This window comes from Anoplolepis gracilipes, chromosome 5 (genome assembly GCF_047496725.1).
Source record: "Anoplolepis gracilipes chromosome 5, ASM4749672v1, whole genome shotgun sequence".
Taxonomy (NCBI): domain Eukaryota; kingdom Metazoa; phylum Arthropoda; class Insecta; order Hymenoptera; family Formicidae; genus Anoplolepis; species Anoplolepis gracilipes.
The window spans coordinates 10,792,223-10,814,729 of NC_132974.1; the positions used below are offsets into that span (position 1 = coordinate 10,792,223).

At 38.2% G+C, this 22,507-nt stretch overlaps 1 protein-coding gene across 4 annotated transcripts in view; it reads left to right on the top strand.

Annotated features, from left to right (window-relative positions):
* The window catches only part of LOC140665638 (kin of IRRE-like protein 1), a 366,422-nt gene extending 344,227 nt beyond the window's left edge, over positions 1 to 22,195 (top strand). For all 4 annotated transcript variants that reach the window (XM_072891964.1, XM_072891961.1, XM_072891963.1 and 1 more), the window contains exons 11-14: positions 2,272 to 2,571; positions 5,356 to 5,676; positions 16,898 to 17,128; positions 17,751 to 22,195. In XM_072891964.1, the coding sequence (XP_072748065.1) occupies positions 2,272 to 2,571; positions 5,356 to 5,676; positions 16,898 to 17,128; positions 17,751 to 18,091 (1,193 nt within the window). In that variant the 3' untranslated portion in view covers positions 18,092 to 22,195. The remainder of the gene's footprint in view (positions 1 to 2,271; positions 2,572 to 5,355; positions 5,677 to 16,897; positions 17,129 to 17,750) is intronic.
* Positions 22,196 to 22,507: the final 312 nt, after the last annotated feature.

Consider the following 22,507-nt stretch of genomic DNA (forward strand, 5'->3'; position numbering starts at 1 on the left):
AATTAATGGCTATAACCAAATCGTTTTGTTACTTTTTGATGCATAAATGTTAATTAAATTTCACTTAATTGAAATCGTGCTGTAGTTACACAGTATCGTATTTCCCTTTTTCTCTCTCAATACGATTTATTATTAATTTTAAATCATTCAATTCATTGTACAATTTTATTGTATAGCCAGAGAGCCTATAAACGTGACATATAATTGTATATATAATTTAATATATGACATTTTTATGACATATTTATTTTATTTAGTATTAAAAAAATTTACATTTTCTGAATGAGATCTTTATAATATAATATAGAATAAACATACAAGTAACATTTTTTTCTTTTCGAGTTAACAGCAATTTCAATTATTGTACACCCATCAGTAGAATCAATCATCATTTTCCTACTATTTACGATTACTGACGCGTGTTATAACTTAATACTTTTATTTTTTTATTATTTATAAATGGGTGTGCAGTGAAGTATATGTAGAGTACAATTTTAATTAAGTTTAACGCGGATATCGCACAAATCTTCGTGTACTGTATTTTTATTTACACATTGTAAATAAAATACATTATGTATGGCGCGCGTTTACTTTTATATCGTAAAACTCTCGACGCCGCATTTATATCACGTCCACTTGCGTCGGAGCTAAAAAGCCATGATCAAAGCTCAAATATGAGGCAATTGAAAATATCGCAGCGAGAAGAACAATAAGTTCAATAACGCTTAAATATACACGACGTTTAAATTCTCTGCCGGTGTTTGAATTTAATATCAAATCGTTAAAAAGCTTCAACCATCGTGGAATGCTGCATTACGGTTATCATCGAAAAATTAATATCAATTGCTTGTCTTGCGCAATCGAGTTACAATAGGAAATGCACGATAATTATGAACGTAATAAAGCTGAAAAGTCTGCAATAAAAGCGATATACTAAAAGCGCGAGATCCGCAAGTTTAATAACGAATACTTTCAACCTGGCCGGTTGAATATCACAGATATACCTACAAGCTTTTCACAATCCGGATTTATATTCGTTTTATATATTTTCCGCCGGTCGCACGAATTGCATTATAATATCAGCATTTTGATCTTTGTTCCGATTGTCGCATATAATATCAATTTTACTCGAGAAACGTCTCGTTCAGCGTTACACGATAAAACGCGCGTACAACGTCCCCCCTTTCTCTCCCCCGCGCTCTTTGGAGGCGAAAAGACGAATGGAGACAAAGAGAGACGGAGATAAACGCAGATAAATTGGAACGCAGATATATATCGCTGCGAGGGAAGACGAAGGCAGGAGAGAGAGAGAGAGAGAAAGAGAGACAGTAGACCTTTTTTGCATAACTCTCGTGTTGATAAAACGATACCACCTTCGGTTACACGCTACTCCTCTCTCTCTCTCTCTTTCTCTCTTCGTGATAAAACGTCGAGGCGTGTCGGAAAAATCGTCTGTACGATATCGCTGTCATTTGTGTGTTCTCTGATGCAGCCGCGATATGTGGGTCATCATTGGCATATCGTCAAAAGTGAGAGGAATCTTCCGTTTGTTTACAGATAACGCGGAGACGGTGGCCGAATCTCCTCGCTCGCTTTGCAATTCGCTTTATCTCGCGGTTTTTTTACCCTCGAAGAGGTCTTCTCTCCTTTATCTGATTTTTTTTCGATATTCCTAGAATGACATAAAATAATACGTTGGAAACGCTAAATTATTCTTGATATTAAAAAACGCGTAATTCATTCGTAATACTTTTTTTTTCGCAAAGTGTGGCGACTGGAATCGCTAAAGTCGGAGCTAAGCTAATTTATTTGTTAATTACGCTAATATTAATAGAATTAAACACGTAATAATAATAATAATAAATTTTTGTTTTCATTTTTCTTTGTTAAAAATGCGGAGTGAAGCAGCTACTTATTTTTTGAAAAAGTACAGCGATTAAAACCCTAAAATCTTACTCTTTTTAAGACAGAGAAAAAGAAACATTTGATATTTAATTTAAATCCATTTTTATCATTATGTGGCAGTTTTTCATCGTATTTTCCGGAATTAAATGATCAAATATATAAAGATCCCTCTTTTACCTGATCCGTAAAATTTGAAGACGTTAGCTCTTCGAAAATTTCTCAAAGATCTCGATTAATTGCCATAAATTCCGTGAATCCTGCGATAAATTCCAGCGCCGTCAAAGGCTTCGAGACGCTCGGCGGAAGAGGACCGTCTCTCGCTCTCCTCTCGTGTGCCACGTAATAAATCGATAATTCTGCTTACAGTCGCGCCGGTGTGCAAGGAAGACCGGATCATAGTGGTCGGCGCGTCGAGAGGCGAGTCGCTCGACATCGCCTGTAGGGTCGAGGCCGATCCGCCGGCGCACAATTTCCGGTGGAAATTCAACAACAGCGGCGAGACCCTGGAAGTAGCACCTGGTAGGTTCTCCATGGAGAAGTCGAGCGGCGTCAGCGTGCTGAGATACACGCCGTCCACCGAGCTGGATTATGGTACCCTCTCGTGCTGGGCGGACAATATTGTCGGTACCCAATCCAGGCCGTGTCTATTCCAGCTGGTAGCAGCCGGTGAGTGTGTACAATAAACTATGTACAATGTTCATTTTATGGATGAACTGCTTCCGGAATCGCGTTTCATCATCGAGTACGATATCTTGACATGGCAAACCTCTTATTAATCGATCAGTATGTCTTTTTGGTTTAATATAGTTTTTATTAGCTCTGTAAATGTCGTTAAAAGAAGAATGCAGGAAAAAACTAATTGAAATCCAGAAATAGTCGAAGATTATTTGTTTTATTTTTTGTATTTTTATTTGCCCACGAGCATCTCGATGATTAAAAGCGAAGGAAGCGTCCGATATGCAATCGATAAATATTTAAAACTGCCATTTACGTTGGAAGGAATACGAGCACTATTGAGTTATGCATAATTGGATTACAGAGTCGACATATTTGTTTAAAATTGTCGAAATACCAGAATGTTTAAGAAAAGAAAAAAAAAATATATATATATATAAAAATAGATGATTCAGATATAAGATGCAATCTTTAAATATCGACGTTTAAATATTTGATACTCGCGAAATAATACACGAATTCAAAAAACATAATAAATTTTGCATTGAAGTGAGTAAATTTTTAATCACACGAATTATACATGTAGACGAATCGCGCAAAAACGGCGACGATTAAAATGTGTAAAATCTCCACTGTTTTTATAAGGCCTCTGGGGAAAAGAACGCGAGAGCAGTTTGCCCGCGAATCATCCAGCCGTGAGTACAATGGCGAAGCGACCAATCATCGAGCGTTAAATCGGCATTAATCCCTAGGCGAATTTTTTCGCGTTTTCTCGTTTTCCCTTTTTTTTTTCCTCTCCTCCCCTCTCATCCGCCGTCCATAGGTGATCGACAGTGACGTTGACATGGCCGATCGGGCCGAGAACGTATTGACGTTGACGAATACGTCGAGTGTTAGCGACACCTACGTATGCGCGTTGTGTGTGTGTGTGTGTGTGTGTGTGTGTGTGTGTGTGTGTGTGTGTGTGTGTGTGTGTGTGTGTGTGTGTGTGTGTGTGTGTGTGTGTGTGTGTGTGTGTGTGTGTGTGCGCGTATGTGTGCACACCCTCTCCCCTCAAAAATAAAATCTTCCGTCCTTGTCATTCGCACGTATCAACCACGCTCCCTCGCCTCGTATCGAGGGTCTCTCTCTCCCTCTCTTCCCCTCTCTCTTTCGCTCTTTCCCTCTTTCCCTCTGTCGCGGTGTTCCGCCAATGCCAACGATCCGTAAACTCGATGGCATGAAATTATTTTTGTACCCTCTCCGTTCTCCCCTCCTCCGTGACGTTATTGATGTCGGTTACCATTCCGCAAAGCATTTCGGCAAGGAATACGCTTGTTGAAGCATGATGGAACGGTAAAGAAACGGGATTTCCGGGACAGAATTTTTCGCGATAGAATCGAGAATCATGTAAGACGTTACTTGTTACGCGTATCGAACAAATATAATTGGCACTCCGATCTACAAATATGTAAACATGCAGATATGTCGCTCTAGAAAAAATTACGACAGGTAAAAGAGAGTAAAAGATCAATATATATATATATATATATGTATATATATCTTGAGAAATAAATCGCGAATTTAAAGAAAATATTCATAATGTCAAGAATAGACCAAACGTATAACTCTATGGCTTATAAAAAAAAGAACATGGTTTTTTCTGAATCAAATTTATTATAACCCATTTCCTCTTATGAATTGAATACAAAACTATGTGGTCTGTATAATTTTGCTTACATTACCACATGTTTTGGTTCGTGCACTGATTTTTAGATGAGACGTGGAAAGAGAAATATCATATACAAGAAAAACATGTCGTTTCGCGAGTCATGCAATTTGACAAACTTAACTGTCTTCTTTGCTTACAAAACTAATTTGAATTTGTCTCTATCCCAGCTGAAGGACCCTTTACAAGCACAAACGCTACAACTGTTTTCTTGCGGAGAATGAAGTCCGCGCTACGTGTAAAGTACATAAGAGAGGTGAAAGGGCAAAAGAGACGGACGAAAGAGAGAACAAGCGTACATAAAGTACAAACGAGACATTGTCGAGATTCAATATACGTCCCGTAGATCCGCAAGTCATAACGAAGAGAACGACGACGACGACGACAATGACAACTTTGTGATTAACGTGAAAGAAATAAAATCGCGAGCATCTTGTGGATAAAACGAGGAATATCGAGAGACAGCGACAAGGACGGTTCCTTGCGGAATCGAAACGCGAAAGATAAGAACGCGATAAGAAAGATATCGATCGACCGACGAAAATGAAAAGATAGCGAGCTGCTATGATTCTAACGACAAAAATTGATTTTGGAAAAACGCTCTTGACGAAGGCAAGATTCCGATAGCGAAGAGTTCGCGGGGACTCGAGTCGTGTCATGATAACTCAGGCGAGAGGGGAGGGTGAGAAGAAAAAGAGAATGAAATATCTCTACGTCCATTACTATCCTGGTACACTAAATCTCTTGCTGTTCCTAGACACGCGAGAATTTTTCACTCGCATACCGGGCTTGATTTCCGAGAGAACGACGGACGGTGGTCTCGCTCTCCCGAGCTAACCTGTGGAGCCATTCTTTCGAAAACGCGTACAAAAAATCCCGGAAATGTCACAGTAGGGAAGTGCGGTTCATGCGTGTCGTTGAAAAAGATTTAGTGAAAGAAAGAGAGGAGAGAGAAAACATCTCTCGTAGCCTCTTTCCATCCAAGTTTCATCTTGGAATTGGAGAGACAACAAGTCGCATAATTCATGATCCATCTCCTTCTTCATAAATAATCATTCTTTTTACAGGAAAACCGTTTCCCGTGCGCAACTGCACCTTGGCCAACCAGACATACACTAGCGTGGAGGTGAAATGCGTGCCGGGATACGACGGCGGTCTTCCGCAGAAATTTGTCCTGGAGGTCTATCACGGAGACGTCGATTTCCTCACCAGCAGCCAACCTCTCTACAACGTTTCCAACTCGGACGAGCCAACCTTCGCCCTCGCCGGGCTGGAAGCCTCGGTCGAGGCCGGGGTCCACGTGGCAGTTTACGCAGTCAATGCCAAGGGTCGAAGTCAACCTGTCACCCTCAGCGAGGTCACTTATCGCGATGCCGAAAAACGCACCGGTGAGTACAATTTTAAACTTTATCAGTAAATTTAATTCGTACATTTACACTTTAATAAGTAAAATTAAAGGCACGAAATGTTTTTATTATTTTCGACACAAAAGCGACATATTTCACTTATCGAAGAAGTCAACGTAGCCTTAATAAAATCGTAAACGCGTAAATATAATTTTTTTATGGGGTATTTTCAACTTTTATTATTTATTTTTGCTCGAGAATAAAAACATTGATGCTTAAACTATCTCGAAGGAGAATGAAAAATCGTCTATCACTTACTAGTCGACACGAGATCGAATCGCGAGAAGCATCGTTGAGGAGGGAGTCAACCCTGCTCAATTTAGCAGAGATCCGCGATTGCTCAGAGATTAGCGAAAGATGCTGGTCGAGTAAACGGATCGACGGCAAGGTCACCGGTGTAGGGGTGGGTCTTTCGAGGGTAAATCGGATAGTGGCTGATTCTCATGGTGGGTGGTGTCAACGACGTGGGGCGGTAAGCAAGACGGATCACTGCTTTCGAGACAACGTTACGAGACGAACGTACCGCACCCCATTAAACGTTCGTATATACATCGTGTTGCTTATCAGGTGAAATTATCTCGGAAATTAACTAAAGAGTATCGATTGTATATTTTATTTTTATTTCAAACTGTAAAATATAATTTAATCGATACTGTGTGCGATACTGATATCGCAGAGTAAATATTAATTTTTTATAAAGCAATATTTATTGTACAAAAAATATATTTTTTATTTATTATTAACGGGTAGGCGAAACCTTATATAAACATGAGTCTGAAAACGCTTTATTAAAGTTATAATAAAAATATATAACATGAAGATAATAGCGGACTCGCTATTTAATAACAATATTAGTTGACGATTTTTATTTGTTTTAGCTATATTTTTTATTATAGATCAATTTTTATCTGTAGAAAATCAAGAGTGTGTTAAATAATAAAAGTTAATTTGCAACAAAAACTCACTGAAGTTTGACATTCTTTGAGCTAAAGAAAGGTAAATATAAAATTCGTAGAATGTTAAATTCAATCTCTCAAGTTTGTATTAGAAACTAAAAATATAACATTTTGAGATGGAAAATTAAATTTTGCTTTTTAATATAACATGATGATAAAGCATTTTCGGGTCAATTTAATCTAATTTTTAAATTTTTTTTTATAGTTGCAAAATTTAATTGTTTAACTTTGGGATATGTTGTATATATAATAGGATTTTCTAGAATTTGACTGACACTTTGAAATCGAAAGATGCATTATTCTTTTGACAGCAAATTTTTCAAATCTCGAAATCCAAAAATAATCGACCGACAAATTAAATTCTCTTTGATAAAGTATGAATGCAGACGGACGCTTTTCCTCCACTCCCCGACACGCAAGAAATATACGAGGTAACGCAATGAGAACACGTGGCGAAACGTTACGAGCGCGTCACATTACGCGTATCATTGTAACACGAGCAAATGAACCTATTCGTCGGCCAACACGCACGCAACAGTGTTGCGTGCACGTGCGTCCTCCCGTAAACATTACCGTGGTCCGAGATAAAACGAGTACCGGACAAATCAATTGTCAGTAAAGTAATTTACGGTTATCGCAGCGTCGATCAATTTGCTGCTCGATGCGAGCGACGTCCGCGTGTTTCGCGTGTTTCGCGTGTTTCGCGTGACTTTTAACCCTCTCTTTCTCCCCTCTTCCCCTCCTCCTCCATCCTACTCCTCCCCTGTAACCGGCATTCTCAAAAACAAATTGCGGAATCCGAATGCGAGACGAAGGAGATTCTGGCTGCTGTGGAACGATTTATATCCAGATTCAATCTTCCTCGAAGAAACAACTGTCCTCCTTTCATCGTGTCCTTATCGCTTTGTAGCTAAAAAAAACTGCGGTTATTAATTTTGAAAAAAAAAAAAAAAAATTATCTTACCAACGTGTAGAAAAATCCAAGGATCGACAAGATTTCGTTGCGACAAACATGACGAGTTTGGATCTTTCACGCGATTGTACACGTCAAAATGCGCTTAACCCATTTTTTAGGCGAAATTTTTTTGTTCCACCGTATAGGCAACGAACATGAAATTAAGGAAAGCAATTACAGATAATGGTCCCAGCGGCACCCAGCGCCGGGACTGCGAAGGAGTTAGAAAGGAGGAAAGAGAGAGAGAGAGAGAGAGAGAGAGAGAGAGAGAGAGAGAGAAAGAAAAAGAAGGAAAGAAAGTAAAACGGAACTGCAAAGGACGGAGAAGAAGAGTAAGAAAGAAGCCTATCTAAGAGAGATACGAATGTACAGGGTGGTCATTAAGCAGCTGCAAGTTTCCTTTCTTCTCGTTCTTCTTGCGAATATCTCTCTCAGTTTCTCGACCTCGTACTTCCTTTCTCTCTCCCTCTCTCTCTCGTTCTCTTCATCTTTCTCCTCCCATGTCTCGCTCTCCCTACTTCCTCTCCCCTCGACTCTCATCTTTTTGGACATTAAGCCGTTGCGCGTGCGGTAATTTTCCTGGGGTCATTTTTGCCGCTCTTCTTGCCCGATCGTTAACTTCACTTAGCTCTGTGTTTACCCCCGTCGTCATTTTTCTCAGCCTCCTCCCCCTTGCCTCTGCCGCCCTCCGTTCTCCCATCAAGAGCGGCTCCTTCCTCATATTCCTCCCTTTCATATTCTCATCCGGTCGTCTCGCATTTCCACGAGCGACCTCGTCAGACGTTGCCCACGAACCTCCACGTCTTTTCATGTGCGCGCCTTTCCTTTCCATTTCCGTTTTTTATTATCGCATATAACCTCGCCCACGTTTATTTGGTCCCCGACGAGGTGGACGCCTTTTTTCACGGTCCACAGGGAGAGAATAATTAGCGCCGTACTGTCTATTCACGTTTCCGCGGAAAGCATTCCTTGGGTCCGCTCGTCCACTTTCACATTATTCTTTTATCGTCTCGAAGTATCGGCCGATAAATCACTGACACCGTTGAAAAGGCAAAGTCCCCCAGATTTCGACAATTTCAGATATCGAGAGAAATGTGAAATCAGAAATCCCGGACTTCTGAAAACTCCGACTTAAGTGTAATCAAAAAGTTTCGAAACTAGTCTTGTTAAAGTGAGCTCCATCGGTTATCAATGTGCTTAATCCCCTTCGAAATAAACTTCTTCTACACTTAAATTTATACTCAAATTGTCTATAGTTTGAAACATTTTTCAGAGGATATTATGATAACAAATGCCAATGGCATACGCAATAATGAAATCGAATAAATAATAAATGTGATTGTTGAATTTTTCTTAACTTTACAGTTATTTGTTATACACTTTATCAGTTTCGTACAAGGACGAAATATTTGCGAGATACCTAGTCGCTTGAAGGCTTGTGCGGATTTTAAGCAGATTGCACTTGACGTAAAGGAGATTGTTTGAAGGATTGCTACTCACTCGTGCGATGCTTATTTCCTTCTTACCTTGTACATGTACACAAATTTTAAAATTGAATAGTAATGCAGTATATAATCAGTTTTTCAACCTCTTGTTTAAAAAATACATATATAATATTGAAAAATAAAATTTACACAAAAAAATTCTACGGGAACAATATAAAAAAATAATCGCTTCATAATCATGTTACAATTTCAGAATATTGTATTGGACTTGCAATTTAAATACTGCATTGATTTCTATTAAATCAATTTTTATTAAATTAGAATGTGTTAAATGAAATGTATTTTATTAAATTAAATGTGTTTTATAACTACATTTAATTTATAATATGATTCGTGTATAATTTTTTTCTTTTTTTTCCGTGTACATAGTACGTAAAATTAATTGTAATGATATGGTGTATAAATTAGCTTTGAAATCCATAATTTTTTACAATCTTCTTTAAAATATATATAATTCTACTTAAAAAATAAAATAAAATTTATACAAACCAAAAATCTGTTTGAACAATATCTCGAAATAATTATTAAATTATAATCTCAAAGTATTGCATTGACCTTTTTTCTAATTTTTAAATTAAAAACAATTTTGACATATGTTTTATTTTCTAGAATTGTTCTTAATTTATAATAAAATTTATATGAAAATACTTTTTTTCTTTTTCCTTTTTTGTGTATATAAACTTTAATATTGTATATAATTATGTTACAAGTAAATAATTACCTCTAAGAATTACAACTTTTTGAACAAAAAAAATATAATTGTACTTGAAACAAAATTTACAGAGATAAAAAATTTTACTTAAACAGTATGCAGAAAAAAAATAATTACTGAAAATATTATAATTGATTTCAAATGTTAGGAAAGAAAATAAATAATTCACATTCTTACAATTTTGATCGAACTAGAAATTGTTTAAATAAATAATTATTTTGGAAATTGGAAGCGCGATTAATCAAGTGCATAGATAAGTAACATCTTCATTTATAACAAATATTGTCAGCTTTCGTTCTCGGAACTATAGATGTCATCGATTTATATATAATTATTTTAGGTCACCGTTCTTGTCAATTAAAGAATTTATACGGAATGAACATTTGTTTTTCTGCCATTTTATTTTATCTATAAAAATGATAAATGAAATTTTGAAGAACGCATTCCCCTCTTATTACGATCTAAAATCTTGTCAATTAATCCGAATAACTGCGAGTGTAAATGCGATTCGTGCGTCTCACAGCGGGGGATTGATCTCGAGGCGAGGTCGGTCGTCGGGATAATTCGGTCGAGACGAACCCGCGGGGCTCGTCGAATTAAAGCGGCATCGGGCAAAGAGGGGAGGGGAAGATAGCGCGTTCGTATCAGATAAAGGGTTCCATCGACATCGGCTGCCGCGCCGCGCGACGCTTTCTACAACAATTGAGATTAGAACTCGCCGAAATCTTCGAAAGGGCCGCTCGATGATCCAGATCGCAAACCCCCTTTCCACCCTTCGCTCCGATAAGCGTTTATTACTCGACTCGAGATGCTCGAGGCCGCCGCAGGACTTGGTCCTTTCGGCCCCGACTATGCAACCCGGCCCGAGAGAGCCAATTCACTCCGCATCGTGGGATTGCGGAGTAGTAATTGCTGTCCGATTTCACCCCGACACGCACCATCGAGCGTGCCATCGTACGCGTGTGTACATACACGTGCACGATGTAGGTATATGCAGGCACGCGTCGTATCGCATGCAAACGCGAAAGGAAGGATCGATCGACGATAATCTCTCTCTCTAAACAGTTCCGGCTGATTGCAATTAAGAGGATATAATGCAAGGATGTGCATACGACTCTTTAAGTCATATTTGACAGGAGAGTCACTCTCTAATTGGTATCACATTTTTTTCATGCAAAAAAGTGCATATGTAAAAATGTAATGAGACTCGCGATATTAAATACGTGATGTATAATAATTTTTAAAAAATTGTTATTTTTAAATACGTCCGCTCGTCTAGCCTTTGGCACAAACAAATAGTTTTTCACGAATTTCTCGCTTTCTCACATCTTGCATTCCGAGAATATAACGCATTCATCCGTGTATGATACCGACTAATTACATCAAAGACGAATCGATCTACCGGCCGCATCTCGATCATCCTTCATTAGCTTTGACGAGCACAATAATGACGGATGATCCGGAACAAAGGTTTCCCGATGCTCGACCAGCGTTGTTGACTTAGCACGAGCTTCTTAAGCGATTAACACTAATCGGATCGATTCGCCTCCGATATATTTCCGCATTTGACTTTCGAGTTTGCCATTCTGTGATGCACGATTAACAAACTAATGTATCTCAAATATCAATCCATAAAAAAAGTTGCTTTTTTAGCAGAATGTATAGCACGCATTAAAAAAAAAAAAAAAAGAGAGAGAAAGAAATTTAGAATAAGAGTGCATTTTTGGCGTTTTCGAAATTAGATTAATTCCATAGCGGAGAATAATTCGATTAGTGGCGTGAAATAATGATGTCGGCGGCCCGGGATATATTCGACGATTTATATTAGAAGTTCTCTAGACACACGCCTTAGGGTTAACGGGAGAGATTCGCGTGAGATGATCCATGGTGACGGAGCGACGAAGGTGCGCCGCGTGAACGCTTTCATTAATTGAAAGCGGGGAACTCTAAGTCGCTTTAGCCAACCGTAAGAAGGGAGGGAGGGAGGAAAGGACGGCGTAACAGCGATCCGGAGTTCGACCCTATGTTGGAATTAATCCAGGTGAGCCGAACTTGGATTTGGGCGCCGGCTAAGCCTGGCTTCTTGGTGACTTAACCGGCCACATGACCTCCGAGGCTTCGTCTTACCTCTGACGCGGACGGCAACGTTACGGCGGCCAATGTAACTTCCTCCCCTCTCTTAAAGAGGATCTTCCCTCTAACTCTGCCGAATATCCTCCTCTCTCCGGCGATGATTTATCCTCCCGAACTCTCTTTTACGCTATAAATTTATCGGATAAAATTTTCCTCCGTTAATCAAAGTTAATGAAACCTCGGATCTCTTATATTGAGAAATAACGCTTCGTGATTTTTGTTGAGATAAAACATTGCTAATTGACGTACCTCTTTTTCAGGAATATGTTTGAAACATTTTGACAATATTTCACTCGATACTTTTATTAAAATTTTACGATTTAATAATTCTTTGAATTTAATATTTCTAAAGAAATATATCATTTGATATACTAATTTAGTATAGATAGTAAAATATAAAATGGTGCCAATTTAATTATTCCCGTCATATAAGATAATAAAATAAATCGAGTCAAAAAAATATTCTGTTAATAGATTTACCGATTCTTTCTATAATCTTAAAGAGCACGCAGAAATAATCGACAGAAATAACAATCGATCAAGATACAAGCAAAGTTTCCGATGTTCCTGACAGATAGAAAAAGTTTCGGACGATCGGAAATTTTTTCAAGGATGAAACCCATGCCGAGGGATATTTTTCTCAAATAATCCAAGCGGTTAGACTCCGTCCCTGACCCTACTGCAAGTCCGATTAGTGATCTAAACTTCGATGAACTTAGGATTCGGGAATCCGTTGGGATATGCGATCTCTCTCTCTCTCTCCCTCTCTCTTCGTCTTCTTGAATCCCGTTAGTCCTTTCTCGCAAGGATCGGCGATATAAGGACCGGTTTATCTTTACTACCCTGGCACCAGACGTTTCTCCGCGTAGAACTCGATTAAACTTCCATTGCAACTTTTACGAGACAGTATCGGAGGCTTAGGGTTGTATACGATCGCTAAATGTACCAATTTCCCGTCGAACGCACGAGCGCATTTCGCGGGTAAGGGCGATAATAAATTGAAAAATTATCTGTCGATCTGAAAAGCACACGTTACCATATGGATACGAAAGGAGCATCACTAGAAACGAGGGTGGCACAAAACGTTGAATAAAATTACGCGAGCGCTCCTACTGCGCTCGCGTATTAATAGGAAACTGGAGGAACTTGACTTACATTATATACAAAGGAACGAGTGTTTTTCTTCTTTTTAAGTTTACAGCAGAAAGAAATAAAAAATGAATGAAATATTTAAAAGCTTAAACCGCGTCACACACGAGACAACGCGCGGCTGCCATAAATCTTCCTCCGCTAAATTGTCAAAAGCTTTACTACAGTTCATCCAGAGAGCTGGATGAATTTACGAGAGTTTCTTAAGCTCGTCGCAATAGGACTCTGTGTGTCACTTATGTGTACTCACATGTGACATGCTCGCTGTACACGTTACTATGGCTTTCATAAATCTTCCTTTATAGTCCGGTCGAAGGCGCGCGAGCAATTACGAAAAATGTTACTCACATAATATTATAACTTGTATGCCATTTATTAACCTGCTTCAATTATGTACCAGATAAAGCCAAACTAGTGCGATTACGTAACAAAGAGTAAGAGCCTTACGAAACTTAAATTTATTTGAGGAACTGAAATTTTCCATTTAACCTATTTTCTTTTTTGCTAGTGACTTGTTAATATTTTTAGTATGCACGAAGCTCACGTGAATATGTGTCTAAGCGTGCAGGTAAAAGATAGGTCTAAAAGTTTGTAAATTCGATGTGACAAACAAGCTACGTCCACGTTCGCGAAAAATATTTCAATGCAAAATATAAATACAAAAAAGAAAAGTTTTTTTTTTAAAACGCAACGTTAATAGCGAGTGCGAGTTTATTTTGCATAAATTTAAATGTCGAGTGCGCGCTGAGAAGGCTCTTGAGAAGAAACTTCAGTTACCGACTTATATTTCTGGCGCAATTAACCAGCATTTTTCGCAAATCCCTGTGCATTTCCGGAAAAATCTCAGCTCGAGCTCGAGCGCACGTGTCTCGTTAAACGACGAGATCTTAAGATCTCCGCTGCAGAATGTGTCGAGACGCTTTGCGCTACGGAAGGACAATGTTTTCTTCCGCACGCAGCTCATTGTCGGAAAGCTCATTTACACGGTATGACACTTGTGGTCCCCGGCATAATACCTGAATGAATCTTCCTTACGTTATGGAGTCGGTCATAGCGACGGGTATCTACGCTGATTAAACCCGGGGTTTTACCGGGGCATTATCGCATATCATCAACATACCTCACATGTATAACGCGTACACCTTAAATGCGTTTACACGTGTAAATATTTCTGTATTAGGCACGCGAGCCTGCAAACAACGCGACCTGTCTTTCGATGTATCGCTTCTTTTTCCCTCGAGTAACAATATATTTTTATATTATTCTTTAATCCGATAAAAAATGCAATAAATAAATGAAAATATTTCGATACCAATATTTTTTTCACAAGATAATTACATCATTGAAAGAATAACCGGAATAAATAAATCCCTGGTGGTCTACTTCTAAATTGAGCAAATATTTTCTAATGCTGGTAAAAAACAAGTAAATTAAAACAACCTACGTGAGTCAAGTTATAAGCGTGCAAGCACAAACTCGGTTGAGCTAGCTTAATCGACGTAAATATAAGTTGGCGCCTCTCTTTTCCCTTTCCTAGATGAGAGAATTTAAGAATTAAAGCCTCTCCGCTTTTCGCAGTCCGCTTTATGCCGACCGGCACACCTGATCACGCCGGTGCAACTCACGGGGCGCGAGAGGAGGAGCAGTTTTGTTAATTATCCGACAAAAACAGCAGGCGCGATCCCACGCTCTGCCGGCCACGCTATCACGTGCAAGCAAACGTGGTGGTATATATTATTCGCGAGGCCGAAGTGTTAAGAGAGGGGAAAAAATAACGCTGCAAGATTTCCCATATCGTTCGCCGATTCTTCACTGAGAATATCGTACTTTTCGTGTCTAAATGCAACAAAATGTCAAGGTTTAGCTCTTTCTATATAAAATTTCTAAAAAAATGGGTCATTTTTATCCGAATACTCTTTTAAACCTAAATTAGCGAAAAGCGCTGACACAAAATTTCACCGAGGTGAATATTTCAATGATTTATGAAAATTTAATGAAAATATTAATATAGGTACTTTGCTCATCCGTCTAATTGTGTCAATTGAAAAGTCAATAATAATGATATATATTACGATTTTATGTAGTTTTTAAAGTTTTCTTTATTTATTTTGGATTGTTAATTTTTTTTTTGGGGGGAGGAAGCCCTACAAACACATATTTGAAATAAAACACTTAACTAGTATTTAAATTTAAAATTATATACATATATATTATTATTACATCATTCTATATCATTATGCATATGTATAATTACTTTTTACTCTTAAAATGTGATAAATCCACGAAACATTAATAAACATATAATAATAATAATAATAATAATAATAATAATAAATAAAATATAATAAACAAGATTCTTGATCAAAGTTAGATATTTCTTTTTTATAAAATGTATTTTATGTACAGTTGCAATAAATTTATCTCATATATAATATTAATAAGATAGATTTTAAAATCATTATTGATTGATACAGTCATTAGCACTAATTGATTTTCCAGAGATTTTATTGATTTGCAGTGTTATATTCTTATAACTGATACCATTAGTCATTATTCAATGTTTTTTTTAATGATTAGTAATACATTGATTTAAGAAAATATGCTTGTAGCTTATATTTCTCTAAATCTGAGAAGCATTTACCTAAGAAAAATCGATGAACAGCATTTCAAAAATCGTGTTCTTGCATTTTGGAAAATTAAATAATTATTCGTTTTAACATGCGAGATGAACGAATTTCATGTGATTACGCTCTACTTATCCAACCGTAACATTTCTTACCGATCGTATTTCGCGGCGAGATACTTTTTTCACACGATAGCCATTTCTACTTGAGATTCTACTGGCGATTCGAAAATACAAAATGCGGGTAAAACCGTGTGTGTACGTGACGGCATCACAAAAAATACCGGCATGCTAGATGTAATCCCGACGTTGAGGAATATAAAATGTTTTCTCTACGGCGTCGGCCGGGGTTTGTTTACGCATGTAACAAAGCTGCCTTGTAGGGAGAAGAGAAGAAAAAAGAAAAAAATAAAGCGTTTCGTAAGTAGCATAGAGGGTGGATGATGCAACAATCGTTTTCTCTTTACCATGACACAGTGTGGTTAATCCTTTGCCTCGGAGAAATATTCACATTAATTTTGTATTTCTTACCGCTCCTCAACGGAATTAATTTATTTTATCTATTCTATTACACGATTCTTTTAACGCAATCCCTTTCTTATGTTGATTTAATTAAAGATTTAACAAATATGTAGACAAATATTTGTGAATAAAGAAAATTTAAAAAATACGTAAATTATAGCGAGCATACTTTATCATCACTTATTAGTAGACACAGATCTCTCTTGGAAATATTTGTTTTTAAAGTATAAAAAGTAATTAATGCACACATTTGAATGTTTTAAAATTTGTAAAAAGTTTATTTTATTTATTTGTTTGATTACGCACAATCGCTACAATTTGAACAAATGTATCATTTTTTAAAATAACAGTTTAAATTGATTTCTAATAGATGGTTATTTAAAAATAAAAATATACATAAAATAAAATAAATAATAAATAAAAATATAATAAATAATTATTTAATTATTTAAATATAAATATAATTTAAGTAATTTATTTCTAATACATTTTTTTTAAATAAAAATTTGAAAATAGACTGCACATATTTAGCTATTTTTTTGCATCTGTATCTACCGAATAATTAACAAAATGAGTAAATTGTGATTAAATTTTCGCACTAATAAGAACGGAAAACTAAGACAACATTGCTTTATTTGATCGTTACAGGTCAGGATGCCGGCATCGTGTTATCACCGCTGATAGGTGTGGTGGTCGGCGCTCTGGTGACTCTGGTCCTCATTATCCTGATCGTGGTGGTCAGAATACGTCGGGAACGCGTGGCAAAGCCGCGGCACGAGAAACCGGCGGAGCTCAGCGAGTTGCCGCCCCAACAATATCCCATGCAGAATTCCCAGCAGACCGTGGAGACTGATCCCGATGTGATCCCGAACAAGTTCGGTAAGACTTCTATCGATACCGCGGACTGAAACAGCCCGCGCGCGAATCCGATTACGATCCGTTTGCTCGTTCATACGTTGCCGATATCCTACATGGCGAAAGAGAAAACGACAGAGAGAGAGAGAGAGAGAGAGAGAGAATCACGTGCGTGATTTAAACGGAACAACTGAAAACTTTACCGGCGTTTTTTACTAGTTCCGATTGTTTTGATATGAAAAAATTGCCAAAATTCGCGTCTCTTTTGCGTGTCCATGTATTTTTTTAAACTAAAACTCGTTTTATTAAATTATGATTCGCGAGAAAAATCGAGACATTCCAATACTAATATTTATGGGTCGCATATCTTTATATATATGTGTATATATCTGTATTTTACTATTCAAATTATGTTGTCTATATCACGCGTAAAATATACAATTACAAATAAAATTCTGCCGTGAAATATATATTTATCGTTTTAGAAAGGAATAAAATACAGATTTTATTCCTGTATGTCGTGAAATTTTAAATAGAACAACGAGGAGACATAAGAAGAACCAGGAGATTAGTTCTCTTTATTTTCTCATTTATTCTCACATTCGGCAACTCTCGACAGAAATCCCCGTTTGCTTCGGTGTTCCAGAGGGTAACCTCGTGGAGGTCAGTCCGCCGAGTTATCCGGGCGGTTATCCCCCGGGACACTGGGTCACGCCTGGACCTACGCCAAGCATAGACGAGCTCTGCCACAAGTTCACGGGGAGGCCGACGGAGCTGAGGTTACCGTCGAGGAGCACAATATCGAGTCTGCCGGGGATGCCGGTGACGGGAGTGATGGTGGGCGCCGGCCAGGGCGTCGTCATCGGCGGTGCCCAGGGCGTCGTTATGGGTGGCGGTCAGGGCGTTATCGTGGCCGGCGAGTGCCTCGACGGCGAGGCGATTAAGCGAAGACTGATGGCCAACAGACTACCGGAGAGTTGCGTCTAGAAACGAGGCACGTCCACAGGTGACGTAGTATTGCCGTCGTCACCTTGGTAGCAATCGAAAAGATGTAACTATCGCCAAGCAAGAGACCCTGGCGGAAAACGAGCTCGAGGAATTTGAGAAACACTTGTCAACGTATTCAAGAGCAATTTTACAGAGACAGAAGGTTCTGTCGAGGAGACGTTTACCATTGTCCGTTTTCGTGACAGCCATCTGTTAGCTTTAACGTGTGTTTACGATACGGCACGATCGACTCGGCGAAACTCAGTGGAGACGGGATGGGGTTCGAGCGATCAATAGCAGGTCGGGGTTACGTGTCGCGGATTGCGCATTATGTGTCTCGCGAACGATTGATTCCACGCGAGCTGGTCCGAGTTTCTCGCAATAGCGACTTCTCGCGGAAATGGCTCGCAAGATTAGAAACATCGTACGTCGCTGATTGTTTTCGAAACACGATCGCGGCGATCGTTAGTTTTCCTTCCACGGGGCGAAGCGAGCGAAAGTATGCGAAGAAGTCAACCGAAAACTTTTCAAACTTCCCCCTTCGTCTCTCTCATCCCCCTTGCCTCGGAAGAAGGTATCGTGAAGTTCTAACATTCTGTCGTCTCTCGGTTGTTGACTTAACTATCTTTGTTCCTCTTTTTGCTTCAAATCAAATGATCTTCGACAGTGTCGTCTTGTCGAATATTTCTTCAACGGAGTTCGCTCTTCTTCGTTGTAACGTTATAGAGGAACAGCCGCGATAGAATAAAAAGAGAACCGAATTTTTTAGCGAGACTCACAAGAATGCTACCTCGAAATTGAACTGGCAGATTGAATAAATGCATTTTCGGGAAACAACTTTCCGCAGATAGATTTTTGTAGCGTAAACATTAAGAGCGCATCGAAACCTCTTCTCTTCGGTTTAATTTTGTATAGAGTTTGTAGAACTTTTTTAAACAAATAAGTAAGTAATTTTTTTTCTCTTCTTTCTATTTTCAACTAATTTATTTTTACTCTCGACTGCTGCCAACCTATACGGTTGGCAAAAGATGGATGGAGTATGTGGTATATATTTCTGAGGTGACTTTTTTCCTAGCATACATTAATCTTTTGTCTATTATTACTTTTTGCTTTTCGCTATCTTCCTGCAAACTTGTTAGCATCTCTCGCGACGTCCCTAAATAAATCTGAATTCTACCAACAAGACGTTGGGTCCGGAAGCATCAGGCCGTGAAACACGAGAAAAGATAAAAGGCTTTCGAACGAACCTCTTTTCCGATGGCTCGAATGAAGACGAATGGAGGAACCGCGCGAAAATATACCGGAAGGGTAAGGAGGGGGTGAAAGGCGAGGGGGAAGAGTACGGAAGAAGAAATCGGATGGAGAGAAAGGCGGAATGAAGGGAAGAAAGGGAATGTGCTCGATGCTACTTTGGCCTGTGTCTGTGTCTAGTTTCGAAAGCGTGAAATGCAGTTTTAAGGTTGAACGATCGACTCCCCGATATCGCGATAAAAAGCGAGAGAGGGGGCGGAAAAACGCGAGAGACACCGCGGGCATCGATATATCCCGTTTAAATTCCGAATTCGATATTTCTGGGCACACAACTTTTTGCGCGTGACATTAAAAAATGCTATCGAATCTTACATGAACGCGAATAATGATACCCTGAAATTTTAAACAATCTTCCCATACAGCACCGAAAGATTGTATACACATTGCAACAATCTTTCATCGCAATATTGCAAATTCGCTGCGAAATGTTGCTGCATCATTGCTGTGGGATTGCAGCAGCGTTAAAATGTCCGCCTTTAGGAAGATTGCAACGAAATATTATAGCAATATTGCAGTGTTATGAATTTGCAATAATGCATTGTTACTGCAATCGTCGACTAATGTTGCGTATAAGAATTTTTGTTTCTGATAGATAAATATCAGAAGCATATGGACACATATAAAATACAAAAAAGTTGAACTTAAATGTTTGTAATAATCTTTTTATCTAAAAAATATTATATTATAAATTTACATAAAATTATATATATATATATATATTATATATTTTATTATATGTAAATTTATAATATAATATTTCTTAGATAAATATTATTGCAAACATTTATTTCAATTTCAACTTTTTCATATTTTATATATTTCCTATGCGTTTTACCCTAAAAAAATTTAATTATAAAATTTTAATTTCGAAATTTTTCCAAAATATTTATGTTATGTTGCAACAACTGTGCTGATATTTTGTGGATTTATATCTCTGCAATGCTTTTGTAATGTTTCATTGCAACGTTGCTGCAATGCAATTGCAACAATCTGTGCTGTTATGGGTTTATTCCCCCCTAAAAACAAAATGCTCACAAATTATCAAGACACGCAATAACATTGAAACATCTTCAGATCGCATCGATCGTACTGTCTACCTGTATGCAAGTAAATGATTAACAGGCAGGGAAAAAACGCAACTGCCTTTCTCCACCTATCCGGGGAAGGGGTGAATACAAATATGCCGAGCCGCGTAATGTACAAAGCGAAATTCTTAGAATATCAAGACCAGACGCGTGTTATACTCTATTGATAATTGTATGTGTATGTATGTGTGATAGAGAACATTTGTAAATTTTTCTACCGCTGATATGAGTTTTCTGTATTCCCGTAAAAACATTGGATAACTCTTATGAGATTATCGAATGCTCTCAAACGTTTCCATCGAAATACTCTCTCACCCCGGATGACGTATGTGTGTATGTACGTGTGCGTGCGCGTGCGCGTGTGTAAATATATACATAGTTTAACGAGTTCTTTATCGAATCGTTATTCGCGATTTTATTTGATTCGCCACAAGGAGAGAAAGAGAGAGAAAGAAATGAGGAAGAGAGACACGATACCGCGACGTCCGCGAATTTCTATGCACGCGTGAAGCTTCACTATGTAAGGATGTTTGCAAAAACTGGTCTTCCACGTGACACTTGGCGACGAAAGTCGTGAAACTTCTCACGCGCGAGAACGGAACTAACGAATCGACACGAGAAGCGTATCCCTAATGGAATGATGTAACGTGAACTTTGTGTTCGTGAAAAGTTCTCTCGCCTCGAATGATCGATAGACTCCGTAATGTGTTTAAATAAATAAAAAAAAAAAAAAAAAAAAAAAAAAAACAGAAAAAAATATGAGTGAGTCAACGAAGTGAATAACGAGTGTCGCATAACAGCGTGTTATCTCGCTGGGACGCGAGAAGCGACCGACGTCGAATCGATCGTCGAGCGTGTCTATTTTCGATGTGTAAAAACGATAATGATCAACGTACACACGAGATACGATTGCTCGTTAGCTAATGTGTATCGCTGTATATATTATCACAAAAGAGTCTATAACGATAAGTTGACGAGCGTTCAAGTTTTCGAGATGATTGTCGGGCGCAGCTCGTTTAATTAACATTATTACACTTCGCCAAAGAAGTATATCGTTGAAATTATTTCCACAACGATTGTCGCGCTCGATAATATCAGTTTTATAGAGATCTTTTAAACATTTTTTCCCCCTATGTTTTTTTGACGATGCACACATATCTTTTACGTCCGTGAGAACCTGTTCGGAAAGTTACAAACTGAATGAGACGAAGAGAGATGTAACACATTAAAACGGACCGCGGATTAGAAATAAGACAAAGCACTACTGCCCATTCATTTTATAAAACGGGGAATGTCGGGGATATTAACATACACATACATGTGTATATATATATATACACGTGTGTGCGAGGATCTTATTCAGCGAACGCGTGTGCGAGAAAGATCGCCAAAGTAGGTATTGTGCAGATAACCGTGAGTTCTCGGTTCGACGTAACCCAATCACAATCAAGTGCAAAAAAGAGAAAAAAAAGAGAGCAAACGCGTCAGAAGGAAATAATAATAGCGAGTAACGATTGTACATAATCAGCTGTATGTACGTAACGACGCGACGGAGTCCATGTAAATCGATCGACGTCGTCGAACCTCAAGTTTATTGTATAGGTGATTTCATATCAGACCCCCTCTCCCCGCATATCGTTTAACTAAAGTCGTATGTATATACATAACACCATGTTTTGATCTGAAATAAACTGTTTAATTGTCCGAATCTCGTGCTACGTGTTTATTTTGCGCGGTGCTATTCGCTACCAGGCGGTACTTGTCCGCGCAACGATCGATATACAGAATGTTTCTAAACCTACGTCGGAGATTTTAAGGGCATATTCTAGGAGTCCAAATAAGAAAAAAAGTTCATATAAGCATGGGTCCCAAAATACTTTCCTTCCGAGTTATAGTCCCATAAAGTTGGTGGAAAAAATTGCAAAATGTTTTGTAGTTCTCTTTCTCACAGATCGTTGAAATTTTGCACACCATAATTAATAGTGACCTTAATTTTTATGTAATTTTGACAATTTGGTTT